The sequence below is a fragment of the Vulpes vulpes genome, chromosome 7 (genome assembly GCF_048418805.1).
Source record: "Vulpes vulpes isolate BD-2025 chromosome 7, VulVul3, whole genome shotgun sequence".
Taxonomy (NCBI): Eukaryota; Metazoa; Chordata; class Mammalia; order Carnivora; family Canidae; genus Vulpes; species Vulpes vulpes.
In genome coordinates this window covers 112,014,092-112,037,419 of record NC_132786.1, presented here as the reverse complement: position 1 = coordinate 112,037,419, position 23,328 = coordinate 112,014,092, and the positions used below count along the sequence as shown (strand labels likewise).

General features: G+C 49.4%; 1 protein-coding gene across 1 annotated transcript in view; it reads left to right on the top strand.

Annotated features, from left to right (window-relative positions):
- Positions 1-18,705: 18,705 nt before the first annotated feature.
- Positions 18,706-23,328, top strand: part of TBX20 (T-box transcription factor 20) — a 55,729-nt gene continuing 51,106 nt past the window's right edge. The window contains exons 1-2 of the mRNA XM_026019137.2: positions 18,706-18,959; positions 22,305-22,560. Of these exons, the coding sequence (XP_025874922.1) occupies positions 18,833-18,959; positions 22,305-22,560 (383 nt within the window). The 5' untranslated portion in view covers positions 18,706-18,832. The remainder of the gene's footprint in view (positions 18,960-22,304; positions 22,561-23,328) is intronic.

Below are 23,328 nucleotides of genomic sequence, written 5' to 3'. Positions count from 1 at the left end.
AGGGTGTTCACAAAAATACTCCATCATCAAGTAGGAATTATATACATAAATTTGCACTTGTGCAGATCTTGAAAGCTCAAGGAAAATGCTTGACTATGTAGTTGACTTAGACTATCTGGGACTATCTTCCATGCATCACCACCTCTCCTTCAGTCTATTCCTACAGTCATGAGGCGTTCCCTATGACCTGTTCTTGAAGGAAGGAAATACTTGGGCTTATTTTACATTTAAATCTACATGATAAGTTGGTTCCAACTGGAAATTTTAGCTCATAAAATTCTAATCTAGGGAGGCCTTATACAAAATGGAGAAGGAAAGCCTTAGAAAGGAAGTGAAAAAAATCTTTAAGTGCAACATCTGGTTGTCCATTTTGCCTGAAAGGAGAGATGTCCTAATATATGGATCTACTCTTATTTATAGGCAGTGTTTAAGGTTCCCAGGTGATCAAAGGCTTGGAAAAAATGAAGCTGACTCTAAGAAAGTACAGGGAATAGGTGGCTGCATTACCTAGAATGGCCAGAGTGTGAAGATATTTGAGTCCCATGTGAATGCTCTGTAAAGGGTCTCCACTACAGAGAAGACTGAATATTCAGGTGGACAAGGTGGCCTGTTCTGTGACTGACCTCTTTCTATAGCTACCCTGGTGCTTGCTTGTTCAGTGGGCCTATATGCAAAACTGCCATGGGCCCATGTACAAAATGGCCATAGTGGTATAGGAAGAGGCAGTTCATGGCACTTACCTTCATCCAGTGTGATAGGGATACTCCATGGATTGATTCACCTTCTCTGCTTACAATGTTTCTGTCAACAACAACACCTGTGGAATTATGAAATGCTTAATTCACCATTACATGTCTAACCAAGGAACTCATTTCATAGTGAGAAAAATCCAGTAATCGAATCACTTTCATAGAACTTACTGATCTTACAATATAGCCAGAACTCAAAAGTATCTGGCCAGATAAAATGGGAAATAAATATAAGTAGGAAAGTGAGAACAGATATTGAGTACCCAAAAAGATGGACTGTGCCAGCTGTTTACTTGCTCTCAGGTCCATTCCTCACCCTTCCCCTGCTGTGATTCACAAGGCGATGACCCCAGCAAACTATATTTCCAAGATTCTGTCTCTAAAAGGATTCTGGTTAGGTTAGCCTTGGTGGGACTGACAGACAATGAAGGCCAGTGGAGGGGGCAGAACCACAGCATCCCTCCCAGTTACTCTCCACTGAGGGTAACAACTCCGGAAATAGCTGCTGCTTCTCCAGCCATGTTGCTTTCCTTGTTGTTCTAGTCCCTGGTACAGGACCCTGGTTTCTCCAGTCATAGGGGCAATAGCAGCTTCTCAATATTGCTCGTCTGAGTTGTCTCCCCATTTCCTTTGGCTTTTTAGCTCCCTCTCTGTGACTGGATCCACAGCTTCAATTCTCTCTACTGAGCTATCCAGCGGGGGCTGTTGTCCTGAGGAGAGCCCAACTAAACCATGTTGCTTCTCAAGGCTCCTTTTCTCCTCATGCCGCATAGTTGCTTCAACTGTGTGCTATGATTTGTCAAGGGCAACATCAAGACCAAAACATTGGATTGTTGTATAATTAATTGCAGATTAAATTGCTGTATATGGACATTTTGCCTCTCAAATTCTTATTAAAGCTGGACCGACAAGTAAGGAAATGTGTGTCCAATAGGCTTTCTTGGTCAAGTTCTCTGAATTTAAGATAATTCCTCATCAGCAGCTCTGCCTCTTTCTCTCCCTATTAAAACTTGTATAGGTTATCTATCGTTGCCTAACAAATTACCCCAAAACATAGCATCTTAAAATAATGAACATTTATTATTTCACACTGTGCCCACAGGAATAGAATTTGAGAACAGCTTGCCTGAATGGTTCTAACTCAGGATCTTTCACCAAGTTGCAATCAAACTGTTTGGAAAATAAAAATAAAAACATCTAGAAGTCTGGCTTGGATTGGAGAATCTGCTTCCAATTTTGGTTATTTGTGGGAGGCACATGGGCTTCTGCGTGGGGCTACTCCTAAGATGTCAGCTTACTTATCCCAGAAAGAGACTGAGAAAGAGAGAGGAAAGCTTCATTATCTTATTACCTGATCTTAGAAGTGACAAATACTGTTGGTCACACAGGCCAACCCTAGTACAATATTGAAGGGAACTATACAGGATGTGATACCAGGATATGGGTTCATTGAGAGCCAACTTGGAGGTTGGCTACCACAGGACCTATGATCAGTCATTAAGAAAAATCAGCTTCCTTCTCTTTTGGATATTTTATATTTAATTTTTACTTCAAGAAAGCTGAGGCTAGCAGGGGAAAAGAGGAACATGGAACATGATTTAATGTTAAAATGGTCATGACAATGTTGTTAATTAGTGTCACTACACCTATCTCAACCATCTGAAATATCTTTTGTTAGGATTTAGAATTTTCAAAGGAGAACTTTATATCCTTTATTTCATTTGTGCCTCACAAAAGTGCCATGAACTTTACCACAAGAAACTAGAAGAAAGAAACATACTGTGAGGAATGTAGGGTAGACATTTTTCTCTACCTTTCATAGATGAAAAAGTCTGAGCCTCGTGAGCTTGCTGAGGTTTACTCAGAAGGAGTCAGGAAAATTCAGTTTTCTGACTTTTAGTCTGGCAGGCTCTTTACTACATTGCTGCTTTATCTTTGAAATGTAAACAGATTCCAAATTCATTTGGGTTTTGTTTTAAGACAACACCTTGTGAAGGACCCAAGGTGGTTGTTTTTACTGGTGTAAAATCACTAATGTAAAATAAGACTCCTAATCGCCCTCATGGATTCTCTTTCCAAAGCAATAGTTAAAGTGGTTATCTCCCTTTTAAGCGAGCTAGTCTGTGTACTTAGCAAATCCACATAATTTATTCTAAGAGGTCTGAGGGGATTTTCATTTTTAGGTTTCTTTTACTCTGTAGCCTTTTAAGCTAGAAGACTAATCATTCTGCATTACAGTGAGCATCAAGTCAAGAATGGAAGGCTCTCTGTCCCCTCAGGCCACAACTCTGACAAGTTATATGGGATTCGAAGTTATTGTTATTATTATTATTTTCTGGTAAGAGAATATTGCTCTTTCTCTATCATCATGGCTTAGTTAAGTAAGAATTTAACTATTTAAGAACATTCAACATAGCCCTTCCAAAAATCATGAACTTTTTTATCTACTTGATTTTCTCTTAAGAAATTCTCCTAATTTTTTGGCCCAGGGCGCGATCCTGGAGACCCCGGATGGAGTCCCACGTTGGGCTCCCAGTGCATGGAGCCTGCTTCTCCTTCTGCCTGTGTCTCTGCCTCTCTCTCTCTCTCTCTGTGTGTGACTATCATAAATAAATAATAATAAAAAATTAAGAAATTCTCCTAATTTAAATAAAAATCAAAACACCCATCAGGATCCAAAGTGAAGCAACCAAAACTTTAATCAGTAATAGATTAGTAGTTCCTCAAGATGCCCTAGGCTTCTCTGAAGCCTCTAAATGCAATGTTCACTTTCACCTATCTCTTCCTTTCCCATTGTCCTATCCTTTCCCCATAAGAAGCAGACAGTACTGACAGGCCTGGCTTGTATGACCACATGCACAGATTGAATTATAAAACTGGCTTTGAATCATTAGTAAGTATAAAACAGAAGAAAACAAGTAGTCCTTTTCCATTCATGTGACCCACAATGTCATAAACGCTGTTTGAACAGTGTATTTGACACATCACATATCACAACGCAGATCCCCTACTCAATTTGGGGCCAGAGTGTTCTATTTCCACAGCTGCTCCATCTCCATCCCTCAGAGTCCTCAGGCTGGCTGCTCTTAGCTGTCTAGGACCAGAGTTTGATTCACATTCTGTAAACCCCAAATCCCACGTCTAGTAAAGTCCTCCATTCCTCTTTTCTTTCTTCATTCTAATATAATAGCTGCATGGTGTGGGAAGTTTAATTCTTCAGAAGTTAGTGAAGTTGGAAATAAAACTAAAAATTCAAGACGCCTGGGTGGCTCAGCGGTTGAACGTCCGCCTTCAGCCCAGGGTGTGATCCTGGGGACCTGAGATTGAGTCCTGCATCGGGCTCCCTGTGTGGAGCCTGCTTCTCCCTCTGCCTGTGTCTCTGCCTCTCTCTGTGTGTATGTCTCTCATGAATAAATAAATAAAATCTTAAAAAAAAAAAAACTAAAAATTCATGATGATGGACACCAGGCAAGGAAAGAATAGGGGGAAGATGAAAGAGGTCAATGAAGAAAGGACTTAATGGGGTTTTATAGAAATTTTGCCTTACTACTACATGAAGAATAGAGAAAAACCCAATCCTTGCTCTTTATACCTGTCTAAACATTAATAGATCTGACAGGTCATAAATGCATAACTGAAATGGGAAAAATGGAAGGGGTTTGCTAATGATCAATATGCCTAAATCATTGCCTTCATGTGAAATCAAGATGCGCTAAGCAGTGTTCACTTCCTGGAAATTAACCAACAAAGATACAATCCTTATGCTAAAAAATATAATAGTAATCCTTTGTTGAACAAAAAGCCACCAAAATCCCACCTGAGCTCTGAGGCCAATTATTCGACTAATACCCAGCCCTCAATGAATTTGTTACTGAATCTCTTTAAAGCATCTACATCAATGGTTCTCAAAAAGAATCACAGATTATGTATCTGTTTATCTAATATGCAGATTCCCACCCCCTGCAAAGAAGCTTCTCATTCAACAAGCAGCAATAGGTGAGAGAGGTCAGAAACCTCTCAGGTTTCTGATACAGGGTATTGGTAGAAGAATGAATGAAAAATCCTCTGAATGTGGTCCACTCCTGAACTTGTTGAAATGCAGACTCTCTGGACTAACTCAGACTTATAGAATCAGAATTTGCATTTTCCTAAGATCCCCAGGTGCTTTGCATGCAAATTAAAGCTTGAGAAGTACCACTCCAGAGTAAGGGTAAGCAAATTTTTTCTGTGAAGGACCAACTAGTAAATATTTTAGGCTTTGTAGGCCATGTGGTCTCTGTCACAGCTACTCAGCTCTGCTGCTGCATTGCAAAAACAGCCAATAAAAGACGAGGTCTGCAAATTGGGCGGAATCTAGCCAGTTACCTGTTTTTACACAGCCTGCTAGCCAAGAAAGGTCTTTACATTTTTAAGTGGTTGGGAAAAAAAATCAAAGGAAGAGTAATATTTTTTGACATGTAAAAATTATATGAAATTCAAATTTCAGTGTCTGTAAATAAAATTTTAATCAGAACACAGCTGCATTCATACTTTTACATATTGCCTATGCTGCTATTATGTTACAATGACAGAGTTGAATAATTGTGACAGAGACCACATGGCCTGCAAGCCTAACTGTTTACTATCAGGCCCTTTACAGAAGAAAGTTTGCCAAAGCCAGAAATAAAACTTTATTTGTGGACACTGAAATTTGAATTCATAAAATTTTCACACGTCACAAAATCTTATTTTTCCTTTGATTTTTTCCCCTAACCATTTGAAAATGTGAAAGCCATTCTTAGTTCTGGGGATGTGCAAAAACAGGCAACATCTGAAGCCACCTGTATTCTACAAAGCCTCATGTGGGGAACATAAGCCAGGTTTCCTGAAAAGAACAAAAATCTTCTCAAGCAAAGTTTCTGAAGCTCCCGGATGCCAATGGTAATCCCATTTCTCCTTAATGAAGTCACCCCTTTGCTGGTCTTTGAGCAGCCATGTTTCTAGAGGACTTCTAGAGGATCCCCAAACTCCATGGGTAGATGGATCCCTGAGTTGGTTAAGCCATTCCTTTGATCATGGTCAAGACACATGATCCTAAACCAGTTCCAATGAATGTAAAGATACTTCCTGGGCTCATTTCTCTATAGATGCTACTGAAGGAGAGAGACCCTAATGGGTGCAAACAAGTCAGAATGTAGCTATGAGAGCCATCTTGTGACCCCAGGAGAAAGAAAGCCTGCCTAAAAATAGAACTAACAGTATGAAGCCTAGAGATGAGAAATGGAGACTTCCTTTGAGCCTTGGATGGCACTTCACCAGAAGCTATATCTAAGCTATTTAAATGGGTGGGGTAACAAATTTCTTTTATTGTTTCAACTAGATGCATAAGGTTTTCCCACTGTTTGAAACATAAAATCTTAATTGATGCACACCTTGTTTCAACCCCCTTTTCTTAAAATTTTGTTTCAAATACTTGCATTCTATCTGGTCATATGTAAATCTGTCCCTGCCCCCCTAAAAATAAAAAGAGCACATGGATCCTGCAGGTCAGTCAACCTTAAAATCCAAAGATGACTGTTGTGTAACCCAGATAACAAAGAACTCTTCTGAAGTGAAATCCTTGGTGCCAAGGGCAAAACTCTTCCCTGCTCATGGCCAAATGAAGCCATGCTGTAGAATTCAGTTTCAATTCTTAGAGAAGTTGTGTGGTCTTCACCATCATCCCCCAAAAGCCAGATATGCATGGGCCACAACTCAGAAAGTGTAGTTACATCAATCAGGAAACCAATAATAGATCATGAGGAGGCCTTTGTTCTCCAAAAGAGAGCTCCCGTCAAAGGGGTCATCATTAATTCAAAGTCAGCCAACCTGGGTTCAAAGATATATGGCCAGCAGTGTGATTTTGGGCATGTCACTTTGTGACTCAAGTTTCTTTCTTTTTAAAGATTTTATTTATTTATTCATGAGAGACACACACAGAGAGAGGCAGAGACACAGGCAGAGGGAGAAGCAGGCTCCATGCAGGGAGCCTGACACTGGACTTGATCCTGGGTCTCGAGGATCATGCCCTAGGCTGAAGGGGGCACTAAACCGCTAAGCCACCAGGGCTGCCCCGTGACTCAAGTTTCAATTTTCAATTTCCTCATCCACAAATAGGGAAAGAGGGGGATTTTAGTGACTCTGCTTGTCTTTTCAAACATTCTGAAATGACCTGGTCCCTGTCATTCAGCAATCCAAACTAAAGACCTCACCTCCAGCTTTGCCCTCTCTGTGACGTGTTTGTGTGTGGTGAGGATGGGACTTGCTGATGACTTTTCCTTTTCCAAGTTGCACAGAGTCAGTCATGTTTTTCCAGTGTTCACCTCTGAAAAAAAAACAACAGACGTATCAGAACCAGAAGCCACCCTTTCTGATTAACAGTGTGGTGGGAAATTATAAAAGCTATAGGTTTTAATGTAAGCCTTTTTGTTTATTCTAAGAAGAGATGAGAAGTCCTTGTTTCTCTTTCACTCTGGTCAAATCTAAATAAAGCTAGATGTGGCCAATAGGAAGACTGGAGTGCCATTAAGACATAAAGAACACTAGTTGTTCAAAAGCTTGTTGGGGTGCTTGATTTAGAAACATATTCAACTCCACCCTTCTACCTCACCCCACCTCACGCTGATAGGCACCAGGGGTTCTGAGTCCAGTCACTCTGGGTGAAGCCAAGAAATACACAAAATTCTTTTCTTTTATTTATTTATGAGAGGCGCAGAGAGAGAAGTAGAGACATAGGCAGAGAGAAGCAGGCTCCCTGCTGGGAGCCCAGTGCAGGACTTGATCCCAGGACCCCAGCCAGGATCAGGACCTGAGCCAAAGGCAGCCGCTCAACCACTGAGCCATCCAGGCATCCCCAAAATTCTTAAGTGCTTCAGATTCAGGTAGACTTTGAACCACAGATTTAAAAAGATCACTGTCCAAAGAAATGTATTTTTTTCAAAATGCTTAAAATAAATAATAGTTCTAATAAGCTCTTATTTTTTAATATTTCCAAATGATTTGGCTCATTGGCTCATCACAAAAGCCCTGCGAAGTAGACAGTATTTATTATAAAATAAAATTTATGAAATTTATTTTACCACAAAACTATGTACCTAAAAGCATCTACCACAGGCTTTAGTACACTAGGTCTCACTACAGTCATACACACTGTAAGAGCATGCAATCATTTAATAAGAGAATAATCGTGGCTCAAAGGATAAGAGACTGATAAGAAGTCATTCTGACTAGTAAAGGCCCTCAACCCCCTACCAGATATTGTGGCCTGTACCCCTGGGTGCTTCCTTAGAAGCAGAGAACATCCTGAGGTTGGTTGGTTTGTTCGTTTTCCTCTAGACTCACTGAGTTGTCATCTTCTTTGAAGGGCTTTTGGAACTGGAGAAGAGTAGAGACCAAAAGAGCTGGGAGATGGAGACATACCTTTGGGAAAAGGTAGACGAGAATTCCAACCTATCACCACCTCTCATCAGTGTGACTGATAGTAAGTTTCAGAACCTCATTTTGCCTTAGTTTCCTTATCTGCAAAATGGGGAAGATCAAATGAGATAGTACAGGTAAGGTAGCTAGGACATTGCCAGGCACATACAAGCACTTGAAATGAGTTAATCATTATTATGAGTCATTTGTTTACACACCAGAGGAAGAAAGTCAATCCAAAAGCAGGACTAGGCTTTGGGGGAAGCAAGAGAGCTGGGGCCAGCACTGGCTGAAGCTGAGTACAAGTCCTTAAGCATTGGGCTCTGTGCCCAAGCACATCCCACTTAAGAACCATTTACAAACATTCACTACTTGGCTGGTCACTTTAATAATTAGTCTTGCATTGCTAATTACACTTTACTGATTAGAAATGACCTGACAACACTGGGTTTGCTGCAAGTGCTAATTTTTTAGCAGCCATCTGAAAATAGTAGTGACTGATTTTGCTGTCTGCCTTTTATCTTAAATGGACAGTGTCAATAGGGCATTGTGATGGGACTGCAAAGAGGAAACTCTGGAGGCTAGAAGACACTGTGCAGTGATTCACAGTCCCTTTCCCTGGCATTTCCAGCCTGATATTCAGCTCTGAACCTGAGCCTGCCACCTCTTCCCCTCCCCAGAAATATCCCTTAGGATCAGAAGACAGTTTTACCTGTTATAGGGAGAGAGGGAGGCAGGGAGGGAGGGAGGGAAGGAGGAAGGAAGGAAGAAAGGAAGGAAGGAAGGAAGGAAGGAAGGAAGGAAGGAAGGAAGGAAGGAAGGAAAAGTGGTTTGTAAAAATATTTTGCTAATAACAAGTAACACCCTGGGATGTCTGTGTGGCTCAGCATGTGAGCGTCTCTGCCTCCTGCTCAGGGCTTGATCCTAAGGAGAGTCCCAGTCCCCTACAGAGCTCCCTGTGTGGAGCCTGCTTCTCCCTCTGCCTATGTCTCTCCCTTTCTCTGTGTCTCTCATGAATAAATAAATAAAATCTTAAAAACAAAAACAAAACAAAACAAAAAGACAAGTAACAACCTGTGCTGGAGGAGCCTACTCCCCGCTCAGCATTCTACAGGCCTGGTCTCATTTGTGTGCACAACAGTGCAATAGTGCAAGTGTTAGTACTTCTTCCATTTCACAGCTAAGGCAAGCGAGGCACAGAGAGATGAAATGGAATGCCCAAAGTCATATCCGTTATCCAGTGATACAGGTGAAACTGGAACCCGGTCAGTCGTGAATAAAACCAGCAAGTCAGGGACACCTGGGTGGCTTAAGTGGTTTGGCGCCTGCCCTCTGCCCAGGTGTGATCCCAGGGTCCTGGGATGGAGTCCTACATCGGGCTCCCTGCATGGAGCCTGCTTCTCCCTCTGCCTGTCTCTCTCTCTCTCTTTCTCTCTCTCTCATGAATAAATAAATAAAATCTTTTTTAAAAACCCAGCAAGCCTGTAAGCAATCTTGGACTTCTTTGACACTTTATTCAACCTTGGTCTCTCTCTTCCCCTCCTTTTTAATGAAAAAAAGAGAAAAGGGGCTTAAAAAAGAAAGAAAGAAAGAAAGAAAGAAAGAAAGAAAGGCAGGCACATATCTAGTGTAGTAACAGTAGTCACACGGTTCCCGCGGGCCAGGTCGTCCACGTAACACTTAAAGAGGTGTATCATCCTAGTTGCTCTTGACACAGTGAATCTTCACGACGACCTGGAGACAAGGATCTTTCCCGACCCATTTTACAGATGAGAGACCGAGGTTCGGGGAAGTGCGGTGCTTTTGCCCCCACGTCCCAGAGCCAGGAAGGGTGATGTTGGGAGCTGGGAGCTGCGCACTGTCAGCCCGAGAAAGGGCCGGGTTGAGACGGCCGGAGCCAGACCCCGCCGCGGCCTGACTCCTGACTCCAAGCGCCCCAGATGCCCTGCAGCTGCGGCCCGACAGGCTGCGATCTGGGGGCCCAGCCCCCACCCCGCCCTGCGCTAATGGGGGTAAAGCTCCGCCGGCGCCATCCTGCAAGCCGAGCCTGATAATGACCCTGATTACAGGGGGGGCCCCCGCCGCCGCCGCCGCCGCCAGCGCCCCCGTCGCCGCGCCGACCGAGCGGGACCCGCGGTGGCGGGGCTCTAACTCCGACGTCTGAGTCCCGGCCCCGGGCGGCGGCGGAGCCCCAGGGCGCCGTCTGCGGCCTCGCGCCCGGGCTGGGAACCGCGTGCGCGGGAGCAGGGCCCCGGCGGAGAAGCGGGTGGGCGGGTCCGGGTCAGCTGTTCGCAGGGACCCACAGCCTGGCCCTGGGAGGAAGGGCCTGGAGGGGCTGGGATCGCCGCTAGGTCCCCAAGTGGTGGGGCCGAGGGGACCCGGCTGTGCAGCGCCGCCGTCCCCTCCGCTCGGGTCTGGCCTGGCCCCTCCGAGGTCTGGGAGGGGAGGGGCTGGGCCGGGCTGGAGGGAGAAACCCGCAGAGCGCAGCCTCGGGGGAGCGGGTGTGCGCCCCGCAAGCCCCTTGGCTGGGTGCGCGTCGGCGCCGCTGGGGCGCGGAGAGTCCCCGCTCCCCCTGTCTCGCCCCTAACCCGGGGCGCGACCCCCGGGGCGCTCGGCCAGCGCCCGGCCTGCGCGAACCCCTCCCTCCCCTGCTGCGGACACCAAGGCTCAGCGCAAGCCACGCAGCCCAGAGCGCACGCACCGCAGGCGAATGACAAACCCGGCCTCGAACCTCCAAACCTTGGCAGTCTGCCTCCAAAAGTTGGGGGTTGGGGTTGGGGTGCGGGTTAGCAGAGCCTGCTCAGACTCGGGCCCAGCCGAGCGCGGCCTCCCCGCCCGGCCCGCCTCCCTCGCGACCCCCGCGACCCCGCCCACCGCCACCGCTGCCACCGAACCTACGGATTATTCGGTAATTACCCCCAGAAAAAGAAAATTACCAAGGCCGCCTGGTCCCGCGGTCCACGCGCGACCCCGAACGCCCTTTTATGCGGCCCGCTTTCCGCTTTGCGCGCCTTGGGGGCGGGCCGTGGGCATGCGGGGCACCGCGGCCCACGCGTGCAGGACCCACGATCCCGGGCGCGTCGGGCGGAGAACAAAGACATGCACGTGTTTCCGGGCCCTGGGGCTGCTATTTACAAACAGCCCCAGAAAATTGAGCCCTTTCCTCCGAACTGCCTCGGCCTCCAGAACAGGAAACCAACCGAGTTAGTGGTAGAAGTCGATACGGGGTAAAGGTGAAGATTGAGGAGAAATCGGGTCACACAGCCCGGGGGCGCCTCCTGCTCCACCATGAAATTATCCGTGTGCCCTTGAACAAGTGAGCTAGTCTTCCGAGACTCATTTTCTGCAACTTCAAAATGCACACGATAATGCTACCGGATTGATAGTATCCACATTCCATGTTTCTTGGGAAGCCTAGTGCCACTCCTGGCACATACTAAGTGTACAACAGAAGCTCTTTGTAATGCATTGGAAAACTGGCTTCCAGGACTTGAAATGTATGCAAAACGCCTTAAAACTAGGTGAGTTAATGGAAGAAAATGCAGCAGAGAGGCCAACTGCGGGCCTCCAGCCTTTCTAGAAAGGGCGTTCACAGTAGTGAGGCTGCGTGTCTGAGCATCTGCCAAGATGCTTTCCTCCTGGTTGGCACATGGGCTTCTCTCCCACAACAGAACTGGGACCCAGAGCCTCTACAGACCTCAGGGACAAAGCTGTTTCTTACATTATTTGAGTGGAGGGTGGAAATTGGGGCTCTTGAACACATTTCTTGATCACATTTAAACTGTATCATCCCTAAATCGGCGTGGAGGTTTTTTCCAAGATCCAGAGTTGACCAGTAGGAATGCCTATGAAGTCCTTTGTCCTCACACCAAACCAATATTACACCATTTAATCTTCACATCAAACTCTCGATGTAGATGTTACCATCAGTAACCACGTTTCACAAGAGTGGAAAAGGAGTCAGCACAGCTTGCTCCAAACCAGCGTTTCTGATGCCAGACCTCAACACTTTTCTTCTACCAGGATTTTTTATTAAAGTTGTTTATTCTGCTTTATTTTATTAACATTAAGCCATTATGCCTCTTCATTCTAAGAGCTCAGTGTTGAGGAGAATGTAATATATATTCTTCATGTTGGTGCTTTTTTAAAATACATCTCTAGCTGGGCTTTGAAACCTGGAGGGACAAGGACGGTATTCCAATTGTCCAATGCTAACCTCACCCCAACAAGCCAGTGTCTGGTCCAGAATAAATGAATGCCCACAAGTAGATTGGATTAGTGACTTGTTTCCTCAAGTCTTTGTCACATTTCTATTTCTTGTGGTTTTTATATGCCTATTATTGATGTCTCCCACCAGACTGAGTTGCATGAGGCAGTAATATTAGGGTTCTGATTACTGGTCACTTCCTAGAACCCAGCACATTATCCAGCCCAGAGTAAGTACTAGGTAATATTGGATGACTGAACAAATATTCTGCATTCCTTATCTTGTGTTAGATGCATACATCTTTGCTCCCTGGCATAGCATAGACTTCAAGGCTTCTGGGGCATGCTCACATGGAAAAGGAACCGAGATGCTACTGGGTATATTTTGCCCTTTACAAAGAATAGGATGAGTTACAGTCGATGGCTTTTGGGGTGACTTGCAGTGGGAGCTGGTGGCAGAGACCTTGGAGGACTACTTCCTGCCCGTGTCTTCCCCCACCTCGGTCTCCCAAACCTCCCGACAAGGACACAGATAGATTGTCACCAAACAGACAGCTCTGGTTCCTGAAGAGGGAAGACCGGGCGTGCTCCAGCAATCACCAGAGGGGTCTGGGAGCACTTGGTTGCTGGAAGGCTGGATCATCTGAAATGTGGCAATTGCTTTAAGTGTAATTAGGTGACATCTTCAAAACTGACGCTGCTTTGTGAGAGGAAGTGCTCTGGCAAGCTGTGGTTGCTCTTCTGCGGAAGTTGTCTCATTTAGTTTTGAGTTTGTCTTCAAACACCTAAGAAACGGAAGCCCAGGAAGCTCATTGGGGCCACCTGTCTGGCTGTCCCCACAGGGTTCATGAGTCTTCACGGGCCGACGAGGACACTCAGTCACCAGGACCTTCACCCCCAAGCGAGGGACTGTCCTCTGTTCGCTTTCTTCCTCCTCCTAGGAGTTCCCGCTTAATCAGTCCCGAGTGCACGGCCCTGGTAGTGGCGGGAGCAATGCTTTCCAAGCTAGAGATTTGCCTTGGAATCCCCGGTCTATCGCTGAAATCAGTGTAATTTGGCTCAGATTCTTAACCTTCTTGACAGGCCTGGGAGTAGGGTGAAAGACCCAAATGTAAGGGTCGACCAAAAAAACCCTCAGTAATCGAGATATGATGTTAATGCAATAATTTAAGACATCAGAATCCACACGCAAATTCATGGTGTACAAAATTTCTTAGCTTTATATAAAGACAGGATCCGTCCGCAGCCAGGCGGTTGGGTGCGACCTGCCCAGGAGGAGCATTGGCGCAGGAAGGCGCGAGCGCTCGTGGAGGAGGAGAAAGGAAGGGGGGGGGGGAGTCTGGATTCCTCCTCCCCCCCCCCCCCCCCCCCCCCCCCCCCCCCCGCCAGGAGAAATCTGTGTTGGTCTTAGGATCACGCTGCGAGTTTTGAGCCCAACTCTAGTGCACGGGTTGTCCTCTGGTCGGAGGGAGACCTGGGGCGGGGAGGGGGTGCCGAGGCCCGGGCCCTGCAGCTGCGAGCTCATGGGGGACCACCGGGAAGCGAGCGGTCCCTGGGAGGGTCCGGAGGTCGAGGCCCTGAGGGAGCACCCTGTGTGGAGTCCTTGAGGCCCCACGCCCTACCTCTGGCCCGAGCCTGGGGTAGGGGGAGCCGCTTGGTGAAAACCGAAGTTGGGGGAGGCCCGGGGTGGGCCAGAGCGGCGGGCACCCACAGCTGCAGGCCTCTGCTAGCCTGGGTGCGGCCGGGTGACGTCCAGTACCACGGGCCCTGCCGCAAAGGTCCTTTCCTTTCGCCACCCTAGGACGCCACCCGCAGATGGGCACGTCCGGCCCTAGCCCACGAGGCACCTCTTTCCTGGGTCCCACGCGCGGATGCGAGTGTGAAGTCCCGAACCAAAGCGCGCACACGCACAGCACCAGGGACCTCGGGCCGCACCCCGGAGGAGCCGATCTCTGCCCGGAACTGGGTGAGGGCGCCTGGAGCGCGGGGCCCAGGGGCCTCCCGGGGGGGCCCGAAGGCCTGGACGCGCCAGGCTCATCTCTGGGGCCTGGGCCGGAGGGGGCGCTTCCAGGAGATCCTTTGGGTTCCAGAAGACGTAAACCCGCCGGGACTCGCGTCTGAGCCAAGGCCCGCGCTTCTCCCAGGAAAGGCTCCGGCTCGCAGCCCTGCAACCGAGCGGTCCAAGTCCGAGGCCTCGCCGCGCGCTCCCTAACCCGCGCGGGGACGCGCGCTGCTCCCCCTTACCGGGACGAGGCTGCGCTCCCCGCGCTGCTTCTGGACTTTGCTGTTATGCAAACCGACTTTAGAAATCCAAAGGCAAAAAAAAAAAAAAAAAGAAAGAAAAAAGAAAAAAGAAATCCAAAGGCACCATTACTGTCGCTTTTAAAGCATTTACCAGAAAAATTGGAAAGGAGGACGGGGACGCGATCTCGGGCCAAGCTGGCGAGTCGCTGCCCGCTTGCCCAGAAACAGGTCTCTCTCCTCACCTTCTCTCCTGCTGTCACCCTCGGGTGCACGGCGGCGCTCTGGGTCTGGCACTGGGTCCCGAAGCCCTGGCGCAGCGCCCGCCCCCGGGGTTGGCGGCGGGCGACTAGACCAGCGGGGGACGGGACGCAGCCGCTGTCGGCGGAGGGTTCTGCCTTAGCATTCGTTACGCCGGGGAGCTTGGGCCAAAAGCGGGAAACCAATGACTCCTGGGCTCTTCTGTGAGACCACTGACTTTTGAGGTCTGGAGACTACAAACGAGAATTTCAAAGTGGGGACTGTATAGGGAGACCTCTTCTTGTCCTCCAAACTCCGTACAACCAAACTCAGACGTATAACCAAACTATTGAATTCTTAGGCTCCAAAGTTTAAAGGGATGTAAGGAATGGCTCGTAATCACCATGTGACTCCACTCCTCTGCGCACATTCCAGAACTGTCTAACCCCACCAGCGTAGGCGAGAGATAGATGCAGCTCCAGGACCGCGAAGTTGCAGCTCCAAATTTAAATAAAATTCTGTACTTATGTTTGACATACACTGGTGTGTGTTAGTTACGGTTGAGGGGCTTTCCACATGGCACCCCATGAATCCACAGAGCCATCTTCCAGATAGGAATAAATTATTGGTCCCATTTTAATGGAAATGGTGAAACTGAGGCTTTGAGAGGTTTAGAAAACCTACACACAGTCTCAGGGCTAAAGCGGTCTCAAGTCAAGATTCGAAGCCTCCCCAAGTCCGATCGCACGTTCCCGCAGGGCAAAGCAGCCCCCGCCCGCCTGTCCTCAGCCTCAGCAAGGCCTGGAGGGAAGTGTTAATGGGATTGCTTTGTCCCAACCTCTGTGACAGTGGCTTTACCTGTTAACCCGCGCTAACCCTGAGGTTTGAAGGGACCTCAGAACTTCAGCGCTCTCCGCTTCCGGAGGGCTTTGAATCATCCTTTGACAGCACCTCTCTGCCAAGCACCGGTTCCCCGTTTTTATAGCACCGTATTGATTTGCAAAGGCGATAAATCTAAGAGGAGGGACGGGGGTGCCCCCCGATAATTATGTCGTAGTATACATTTTACTGCCACGGTTTCAACACCCACAAGATGCATAGCTTGTTAGGGAGCCCCATAGCTTGTTAGGGAGCTCACCTCTCCCGCCCGAATTTGTTTCAAGTGGCTTTTTCAATTCTTCTGGTTTGCCGCCTGCCTCGGGCACACTCATTTAGCTTTCTGTGCTTTCTGTTTTACCTTTAAGAGGATGAATAGTCGGAGTTCCTGCCCACAAGAGACCCAGAACTGGGCTACCTTAATTGGAAAAGGAAGTGGAAGCTGATTGGGGGCAAGTCAGCTTTCCCCTCGCTGGGCCCTTTTACCCAAAAACGTCCCTGTCATGAAATCATTCAAATTCCATTCTAAACCATTAGGATAATTTCAAAAAGAAACGATATTTCTTCTGTGCAGAAATGTAACGGCCAGTTTTACAAATTGAGGAATAATTCCACAAATTGTTGAAAACTAACACCAGTAAAAAAGATCTTCACCACCCACTGGAAGCATGTATTAAACTCTAGACTAACCATGACATCACCCTGTCTCCGATAAAAAGTTAAAAGCAAACAAAAAAGCCCCTTGTCAGAAATCTTCCTTTCTGAGATAGGAGAGGAACCAGCATGCGCCTTACATTGAAGAGAGAAATGTCACTGCTGCATTGAGATGGGTATGTGCTGGGTTGGGGATGAGGTGTTGTGCTGGGGGGCAAAGTGGTCTCAACAAAACACGTAGGGTCTGTGTTGTCCCCAAACAGCAAAAGACTAAAGGCTCAAGAATGGAAACTGGAAACTGATCCTTAGGCACATCCGGTGGTTTTGCCTCTATTCACGTGGAGGTTTAATCCGAGAGCCCTCTGCTTTCAGCCGGGGGGGGGGGGGGGGGGGGGGGGGGGGGGGGGGGGCGGGGGGACGGAGGGTTAGCTCTACTCTCATCTGGGGCTGAACAGCCCAGGTGCAGCTGCGGTAGGGTCAAGGTGTGACCAGCTGGTGGCCTGGAGTGCGGGTCTGGCGCTGGGGTCTCCCTCTAGCTGCCTGAGCGGACTAGAGAGAAGATGTGCCCCTGCAAGCTGTACCTGGGGTTTCCCTCTCAAAAGCAAAAGGAGATAGGCTAAGGACAGTGTTAAACCCCTTCCAGCAATAGAGCCTACGGTTTTACGCATTTCCCCAAATATTCGCACATACACACTTTGTACCTGGAGGCTGATAGCAGAATGCTTTTTTTTTTTTTTTTTGGGCACCTGCATGCAGCACCTTGTTAGAAACTATTGATTGGCAGGAGTGGCTTAAATCGCGACTCTCCCAGACGTCACCATTCCACTTTCCTAAAAATTCTCAACTTTTGGCTTTTAGCTTTGCCCTCGTACATTTATTTCAGGAGGCTGGGGCGGCAGGGGGTGCAGGGAAGGGAGAGAGGGGCTGGTGGGAAACGGAAGCAGTTTTCTTTTTCTTTAAAGTTCTCAGACCCACCAAGAGGCTCCTAATCGCCAGAACGACTGGCTGGAAAGGAGCGCAAATATTTACATGTATAGCTTGAGTGTGTGTGTCAGCCTGAGTTTACACGGCTCCGACTGAAGCGGATTACCCTGCGAATTCGGAGAATTTGAGTTATTCAAGCTGAACAGGGCCAACAGGACGACCCCCCTAAGGCCGTGGGAAGTCCTGGGGGCAGCTCAGTTTGCGAAGGCACAAGAATCCCAGTCTTCGGAGCTGCGGCGCTGCAGACCTCGCGCTCTCCCACTGAGTGTCGCGTGGTCCCCGCAGGGTGCCGCGCCCCCGGGGCTCCGCGCCCGCCCCCCGGGCTCCGTTCGGTGGAGGCGCCACCGTCCGGAGTCCCTTTGGGGAACGGGAACCCCGCAGAAGCGGCGCGCTGGCTGGAGCGCAGCGGGGGCGCGGTGGTCCTGGGAACAGCATCCTTCGCCAGGTGCTGGGGGCCTCCCCCAGCGTACCCCGTTCAGGGCCGTGTCTGTCCAGTCCCGCTGTCAGGCAGGCAGGTTTGGGAGCCCCGAGCTGCCCCCGCCAACAGGCTGTGGCCGGTGCGCGCTGCCCCTGCGGCGCCCCTTTCCGCTCCCGACTTTCCTTCGGAACTCGGAGCCGCGGGAAGACAAAGGATGGAAGGAGCAGGGGCTTCCCCGGGGCGCCTCGGCTCTGGGTCCCCGCACTGGGCCCACCCGCTCCCGACCGTGCGCGCGGCCCTTCCGCGCCGGGACCGCGAGGCCGGGCGGGGGCGCCGCGGGGGCTGCGCTGGGGCGCGGCGTGCGCGGCCCGGACTCTCTCGCCGCAGCGGCGCCAGGTTCGCGGCCCGGCGCGGCGGAGGCCGGCGGTGCGGGCACGGCGCCCGGGGCGCGCCCTCCCGGCCCGGCCCGGCCCGGCCCGCGCGGCCCCGCCCCCGCGGCGGAATCAGGAAGCGGTGACGTGGGGCGGCGCTGACTGGCTGCGGGCCTCCGGGCTCGCCGCCGCCAGCAAATTAAGGCGCGGGCTGCGGGCGCCCGGGCGCAGAGTCGTCCGCGCCGCGCGGGGCTTCGCACGCCTGCGCTCCCCTCCCCGGCGGCCGCCCCCTGTCGGCGGCGCTGCCCGGCCGTCGGCCTGCGCGCGGAGGGGGTGCGGCGAGACCCCTGCGCTCCGCGCGGCCGATGCTCGGCGCCCCCTGCCCGCGGCGCAGCCCGAGCTCCGGCGGAGCGCCCCGGCGTGCGCGCGCGCGGTGGAGCCCGCTGCTGGGCGCCTGCAGCCCCGCCCGGCTCGGCGGCAGCGTCGGCGGCGGGAGCGCCCCGCGGTGAGGGGCCGCGGCCGGGGCGCAGCTGCGGGGAGGCCGGGCCGGCCCCGCGGAGGTGGCCCTTGGCGGCTCCGCGCCGCGCGGGCCTCGGCTGGGGACGCTGGACGGCAGCTCGGCGGGCGCGGTCGGCGGCCCGGGGCGCGCGCTGGGGGCCATGGAGTTCACGGCGTCGCCCAAGCCGCAGCTCTCCTCGCGGGCCAACGCCTTCTCCATCGCCGCGCTCATGTCGAGCGGCGGCTCCAAGGAGAAGGAGGCGGCCGAGAACACCATCAAACCCCTGGGTAAGTCCGGCCGCCCGGGCCGCCGCGGGCAGGGCCGGGGCTGGGCGCCCCGGTGGGTCCCCGGCCCTGGGCGCGGAGGCTCGGGGTGGGGGGGCCTCTCCCTGCTCCCGCAGCGCCCGCTGCTCAGCCCGGGGCGGGACCGAGTTCTCTTTGCAGGCTCCGCGGACTGGCGGTTCCGCGTTGTCCGTGCGCCAGCCGCTGTCCCTACCTGTCGGTCCAGGAGCCCCGGGATCAGGCCGTACGTCCGAGAGCCTTGCCTTTGCCGGGATGCGCGCAGTCAGGGGCTAGCGATAGGTGACCCCTTTAAGGCTCAACAGGATTTAGCATATGCGTGTTACACCTGCGTGCGCCTTGGATGCCAAAGGGACTCTAAGCGCCTCCGCAAGAAACTAGTTGCATTTTGGTTTGTTTTTTTTTTTTTTTTCCTTTGACTTCAATCGGTTAAATAGGATCGGCTCCTTAAAAACCACTGTCAGGGGCTGTAGACTTAGACTTAAGCCAGCTTCCCTCCCCCCCCCCCCCCATTTCTTTCACAGAAGCTCCAGACTTATCAGTGAGACATCGTTTTATAGCTGCCATCGTTTTCAGTGGAGGTTGGCAAAAACATTAGCCAGTGACCATTTTCCAAATTCCTCAACTTTTAGCTATACTGTTTATTCAACAACCTTTACCATTTATAGAAGACACTAGGCTCAGAGTAAAGGGAAAAATAAGGATTATGTTCCCCTTAGCACAAGTGAGCTGTGTGGGAAAGAAACTGCTGCACTTGAGTGTTTCGAGGTCCCGTTCTAATTGACAGGGAATGAAGTGTTATCATCCCCTCTTGGGTTCCCTGGTAAATAGTTATTCCACATCCTGATGGTCTGATGGCCCTAAATGGTGAGAAACATCAAATAGCGAAGTTAGGGTACTATTTCTTTTCTTTCTTTCTTTTTTTTTTAAAAAAAACCTCTCCCCTGTGTTTTCTTTCTTTCTCCTCGTCCTTTCCAGTACTTCTCACCTCCGAAATAACAACCGTAGTAGGAAAGACAAAGTGTTAAAGAGGACAAATAAGGGGACCGGGCAGAGAGAAAAGAAAGAGAATCCCCAGAGCAGCTTAGAGCCAAGGAAAAGGAAACCAGAAGGTCTCCAGAAAATAGAACATCAAGAATACTCCCCTCGAAGGTTTTCACTCCCTTTTCCTGGTTCTTCCCACCTGCTAAGGAAACAGCAGGAAATCTGCTATGGAAATCTAAGCTTGCTTCGCCCCAAAATTGAAACAACCAATGAAACAAACCCCAACTGTTTACAAAAATGTTAGCCACCAATTTCAAAGTTACATTTGTGGGACTGCCCGACTCGATCCACTCCTATTTAGAGGGCCTCTGAATTCTTTATAAACACCCCCATCACAGTTTGGTAGCTAGCAGGAAAAGAGCACTTGGGGTTAAAATTCCTGTCAGAATTACAGACAGCAGACTGGGAAACGTGCCATTTTCAGCTCATTTCAGTATCACTTTCTTTTCTGTTTCTTTTCCTGAGAACGCTCACCTTCTATCTAAATTCTAAGCTATAAAGCCAGCCCCTCTTCCCCACTGCAAACACACACAGTCTGTAAAATGAGCATCCCTCCTTTGGGCTTTTGAGACAAGCTCTGAAAGAACCAGAAGGCACTCTTGTCCTTTCCCCAGGCCAGTTCAGCAGAGCACAATAAGCCGAAGATTGCCGCGAGAGAAACACCTAGAGGTTCTGCTAGGAGAGAATGTGGTACTTTGAAACAGCAGAGAGACGTGGAAGCAGCTGTGGGGTGGGAACTCGAAAGTGTCTCATGCTTGCCCATTTGAACACACTAAATCTATTTAAAAGAACTGCCTTAGGCCACTAGAATATTTCTTAAAAAAATTTTTTTTTGTTTTTAGTGAGATACAATTGACATAAAACGTTGTATTAGAGCAATTCTGTATGATTTTCTTCCTCGCCTGGGGCTTAGGGACTTTTGCCCTTTTCAATTGATAGAAAATAAAATTTCTTTTTTTTTTTTGAAAATAAAATTTCTGAAGTTACTTGTTGATTCCCTGTAAAGACATTATGTGAATGTGTTTCTGAAAATATTCGTTACAAGTACGATTGTGCTGTGGCATCCTTCACTTTCTTTGCTGAGGCTAAAATAATTAATTTGGTTCTTCTTTATTTAAAAATGTTACAATGAGTTGGGTTGTTATTTTAAGAGAAAGAAAGATCAAAGTTCCCCTTTTCCTGCTTGTCTGCCCCAAGTCCAGGAGAAATATGGGAAATAAGATACTTTCTATGATATAAAGCATATATATGTATATATCTACATTTAGAGCTTGTTTCAATTCCTTGAGGGCACTCAGAACAGAGTTGTTTAGAGATCAGTTTCACATTGCAGATTCAAGTAGTTTCTTTTTTAAGGGATGCAAGATAATTGGGACAATTACAGAAGTCCCCCTGTATTCCATCAAAGTGACTGGTGTAGTCCTAGGCCCTTATCAGCTGTGGGGGAGAATGTTTGGTTCGTAGGCAGTGGTATTCCAGCCTGATGGTGGATGACGTTCTTCCCACTTTAATACTCTGCTAGCCTGGGGTCGGGGTTGTTTTCCTTACCTCCAGGACCTTTTTGAGAGAAAGATATGCACACTGCCCTCAAGCAGTTGTTTCATGCGGGTTCCCAAAATGACCTAGAGAGCACACTTCTGTGATATGTTGGAGTCTTTCATAAGGTCTCAGGCTGGGAGGGATGTTGTAAAAATGTCCTTGTATCGAAGCCTAGAAAACTGAGAGCCAGGCAGAGAAGTGAAGTGACTTAATTTTTTTGTTTTAACCACATCCCCGCTTTTCTCCACATCGCCTCCACTTTCCATTTTTTCTTATGGAGAGAAGGCTCAGGATGGAAGGGACAGTTTCTGTCAAAGTAAGGGAAGGTGCTGATTTCTTCATTCCCTTGGTCTCCCTGGAGCAAAATCTTTCCTCGTTGTCAAAAAGGCAGCAATGGCAGCAAATCCCACAAGCTGCCAAGTCTGGACCTTGGGAGGGACAGCGACAGGAATAATTGCTTTTCATCTTTCACGATCACCTCCTTTCCCATTATCCACTCCTTATATTTTTAGTACCTAAAGTAGCTTTCATAATGGTATTAATATTAGTTCTAGAACTCAGTTGGTTAAGGAAGGAAGCATTGGGTATGCCGCTCCAGGGAATTTATATAGTGATGGGTTACCACTGCCTTCCTGGAGTTTCTGAACTTAACTTTTCCAAAGTCCAGAACCTGTTTTAGTTCTGTTGTTCTCCTTCCTGTATCTTTGCTTGACAGTGTTAGCTGTCATTCTCCGTTCTCTTTGCCTGCAGAACAATTTGTTGAGAAGTCATCCTGTGCCCAGCCCCTGGGCGAACTGACCAGCCTGGATGCTCACGGGGAGTTTGGTGGTGGGGGCAGCAGTAGCAGCCCTTCCTCCTCCTCTCTGTGTACTGAGCCGCTCATCCCCACCACCCCGATCATCCCCAGTGAGGAAATGGCCAAAATTGCCTGCAGCCTGGAGACTAAGGAGCTCTGGGACAAATTCCATGAGCTAGGAACAGAGATGATCATCACCAAATCGGGCAGGTAGTGATGGGCCTTGGCGTGTGAGGAGTGGGGCAGTGAGATTGGGGCCCCGGGTGGCCTACGGTGTTCCCAGGAAATGGGTGAAACCCCACTAATTCAGAGCAAAGACAGGAAGCTTTGATTAATGAGAGCTTCTTTCCACTGACTTGCTTTGGGAAAGAGCTGCTGAGATAGACTTCCAAGCATTTGTTGTCTCAAGATCTGGCCAAGGAGAACGCCACCTTGGCCTTGATGAGAGGGCAGAGGGACCGGTGATCTTGGGACCCTGCAGTCTGGGAAGGCTTTGGGCTTCAGGTTTGGCAGCTGGAAGGAAGTGGGAACTCATGCTGGGAGTGCAGGCCGGCTGCTGGGTGTTTGGAGGGAGGCAGGTAACTTCCCTTTTATTGGCCTCAATTTGCAAAAGCCACCAGCTCCCGTTAAAAACTTAAAATTAAAGCCGGTGCAGAAGAATGAAATTTGAAACGACCACACTCTGTGCTGGCGCTGCGGGCCTCCTGGTGCTGTAGCTGGGCAGGCAAGGAGTGTCCGGAAGCCACACGGTGCAGGAGGCTTCCCAGGCCTGGGACAAAGACTCTAAAGGTCCGTGGTCCCTGGCAGGCCTGGTCATCCCAGCTCTCTGGACTCTGGGAAATATCCCACCACCCCACCCTAGATTTCTCTGGCGGGAGTGAATTCTCTCCCTGCAACCCTAGAGGGTTGGGCTACCCGGGTCTGCTCTGTGACTTGGGAAAGTAACATAAGATATCCCTAATCACAGACCTTTGGGTA